The sequence below is a fragment of the Microtus ochrogaster genome, linkage group LG1, assembly GCF_000317375.1.
Source record: "Microtus ochrogaster isolate Prairie Vole_2 linkage group LG1, MicOch1.0, whole genome shotgun sequence".
Classification (NCBI taxonomy): domain Eukaryota; kingdom Metazoa; phylum Chordata; class Mammalia; order Rodentia; family Cricetidae; genus Microtus; species Microtus ochrogaster.
In genome coordinates this window covers 46,328,460-46,331,902 of record NC_022027.1, presented here as the reverse complement: position 1 = coordinate 46,331,902, position 3,443 = coordinate 46,328,460, and the positions used below count along the sequence as shown (strand labels likewise).

The window sequence follows — 3,443 nt, the reverse complement described above, 5'->3', positions numbered from 1 at the left end:
TTGAGACTCACAGCAGCAGGAACTGCAATTGCACCTTCAATCTTGACTTGGGCTTTAGTTTGCATCCTTATCAAAGGACTATAAAGCTCTTATTAAAGAACTTTGCTGTTTTAGATGTGGTCTGGCTCTGACACAGGGTGCCCAGAAAACTGGAGGAACCCACTGCCATAATCCTCCTTGGTAGGAATTAAGCTAAACATTGAACACAATACAAGGGTTTTTGATGTTGTTACTGGGAACAAGGGTCACACAAGGTATTTTGAGGTTTGTGCCTGCCCATTCAGGAGCTAGAGAGGCTGCCATGCTCATGGTGAGGAAGTCTGACTTTACATCACCAGGGAGGACAATGGTTGAAATCGATGTTTCTACCATTGCTGGGGAAATAAGCTCTAACCTTGAGTGGTTACTGTGCTGGGTGAGGGAGATTTCTAAACTTTATCCTGAAAGTATGTTTTCCCCGGAATGCTTGCTCAGGAGCCTTCTGCCTGAAAACCCTTCATGATGAGCGTGCAGACCCCACCCACACTCATGCAGCTGGCCCGGAAGGCTCTGCTGAGAAATGAGGCCTTGGCCATCTCTGCTCTGGAGAAACTGCCCACGGAGCTCTTCCCAGGCCTCTTCAAGGACGCCTTCCACGACAGACACGCTAGGATTGTGAAGGCAATGGTGGAAGCCTGGCCTTTCCCCTGCCTCCCTGTGGGGACTTTGATGAAGTCTCCCAACTTGGAAACCTTCCTGGCTCTGCTTGATGGCATAGACATGTATCTAGACAGAAGGTTTCACCCCAGGTGAGCAGTAACCAAGTCTGCTAGCCTGGAGCACATGGGGCACACTGGAGAGACTGCAGGGTTGGGAGAACGGACTTGTAAGTGGGTCAGAGGCTTCTGCTGGAATCATCATGCAGGGATGCAGGGGTCTTGAAAGCTATGGTTTGCTTGTAGTAAAGACAGTTGAGTATGGAATAGAGCTTAGAGTAAATGCAGCCACTGTGCCGAGCCAGCGCGGGCTGGAACCAAGAATCTCGGCGGAGGGTGTCCAGGTTGTGTAATGGTTAGCACTCTGGACTCTGAATCCAGCGATCTGAGTTCAAATCTCAGTGGGACCTCCAGATGCCGCACCAGTGCAGGCTGGAACCAAGAGTCTCGGCAGAGGGTGTCCAGGTTGAATGAATACACAGTACGAGCTTGAGGTGGAACAGCTTTTCTTTATTGTCTGCTGGGCTGGTTTTATAACATGGCACCAAATGAGGAGGGGGCTGCGAAGGGACTGTAACCTGACCCTAGCAGGGATCAAGGACTGGTCACCATGCACTTAAAATTCCTTCCTTCCCCGCTCCAGGAGCAGAGGGAATTTATTATGTTTTTCTTGCAGATAAGCACCTCAAGTGGGGGCAGGGATATCAACTCGGGGCTGCAGTTCCCACACCACTGTGGATTGATTGCGTCTCTCCCAGGCATCCTACAAACACTAATAATGAAACTCAGTGGATATAAAGTATCTTAATGGAAGGAAAGTAGTCAGGTCTGCATATGCAGCTCAGGGAAAATGTCCATAGCACACTTGAGTTCCTACACTGGACACGCGGTGCTGAAGAGACACATACCTGGCCAGGAGTGAAGAGCTGACATTAGGGATGTGTATTGGAAGCTGGCTCAGTGTTGGGCTATCATGTCTGCTGACACTTTGCACGTTCTGCCCACAGGGGGGAGCAACTTCAGGTGCTTGACCTGAGGCAAGTGGGCTATGACTTCTGGAGAATATGGACCGGAACAGAGGGTAGGGAGGGCGCTGCAGAGACCGTGGAAGAGAAGCAAGTAGTGAAGGTTCTTCCCCGGTACTCACTGAGGAGGCGTCTGAAGGTCATAGTTGAACTCTGCCTTTGGCCCAACCTGAGGGAAGAACAGGCATGCTTCCTGCAGTGGGCCCAGCAGAGAAAAGACTCCCTCCAGATCCTCTGTACGAAGATGAAGATGAAGGTAATGCCCGCATGCACTATCAAAGCGCTCTTGAATTTCCAGCCGCAGCACATTGAAGAACTGGACCTGTACTTGGTGGATGATATGTCCACCCTGGAATGTTTCACTCCCTGCCTCGGCCAGATGAGAAGTCTTCACAAACTCTCCCTGACTTTTATCAAGAACACTTTGAGATTTGGCAACAGAGCAACATTCATAGAAGAGGAGTGTGCCAGGACATTGATTTCTCAGTTCTCCAAGTTTAACTGTCTGCAACATCTCTTCTTAATTGGGGTCTATTTTCTGAGAAACCACATGGAACAGTTACTCAGGTAAGCAAGGTGGAGAGCTGGGTCAGCCACCAGAGCTAATCTTTAATTTGAAGAGTGGGTACGTGGTTCCCTGCCAGTCACTGGGAACAATAATGGTGAACAAGTTGTGGGTGTGACTTGATTTAGTAGACTCCTATGTAGCATCCGGGCACACTCATTGTTCATTTAGTCTAACTGACCTTGAGACATGTGCCCTGTCTTCCTTTACATAAACCCTCATGATACACAGCCTCAAACCTTTTCTCTGACCCAATCCCTTTGTCTGTTCCTAGGTGCCTGACAACCCCCTTGGAGACTCTCACCACCACTGGCTTCCATCTGTCACAGCGCGACTTGGATTACTTCCCCTTGTGTCACAGCCTCTGTCAGCTAAAACATCTGGACATGAGTGGTGTGATATTATTGACCTCATATCTTACGCCTCTCCAAGCTCTGTTAGAGAAGGTGGCAGACACTCTGCAGTCCCTGGACTTGCAGCGCTGTTGCATGAGGGACTCTCACCTCACTGTTCTCATCCCTGCCCTCAGCCAGTGCTCACAGCTCACTAAATTAAACCTGTATGACAATGACTTCTCCACGCCCACCCTGAAGGACCTTTTGCACCACACAGCCAACTTGAGGAAGCTGAGTGTGGAACAGTACCCTGTTCCTCTGCAATGCTATGATGAGTCAGGTTACATCTCTGTAGAGAGATTTTCCCATATTTGCCATGAGCTCATAGATACACTCAGAGCCAGAAGGCAGCCCAAGGGTATCTCCTTTGCTACCTATGTCTGCTATAAGTGTACTGTGCGTTGTGTGTATGACCAGGCACCCAGACTTTGTTTTTGCTGGCCATAAGTAGAGAATGTGGCTTATGATTTGAAGACGTGGAAGGCTTGGGACACATCTCTCACCTGGGGTCTCAGAGCTCATGGCTTCAGACACTGCAAACATGGCTAGGAACAGAACGATGTGCAGTGAGGTGGACCCTGCAGGGAGAACAATGGGACAGTGGGGACAGACAGCTAGAGTCCTGTGGAGTCGGGAGACAATTTTGTGTTTCTATGTGGCTTCTGTTGGTGGAACAGTGACTCTGTCCTGCACCTGCAAACCTGGATGCTCTTGCTCTGGGGTCTTTTTCAGTTATTAACGTCACTGCCAGGCTTAGGTGTAT

At 49.5% G+C, this 3,443-nt stretch overlaps 1 protein-coding gene across 1 annotated transcript; it reads left to right on the top strand.

The window, feature by feature from the left end:
• The first annotated feature begins 501 nt into the window (after positions 1-501).
• Positions 502-3,127, top strand: LOC101992225 (PRAME family member 8-like). The gene is made up of 3 exons (XM_005359617.1): positions 502-788; positions 1,703-2,287; positions 2,560-3,127. The coding sequence occupies exons 1-3, from the start codon at positions 502-504 to the stop codon at positions 3,125-3,127; spliced, it is 1,440 nt and encodes a 479-aa protein (XP_005359674.1).
• The last annotated feature ends 316 nt before the right edge of the window (positions 3,128-3,443 follow it).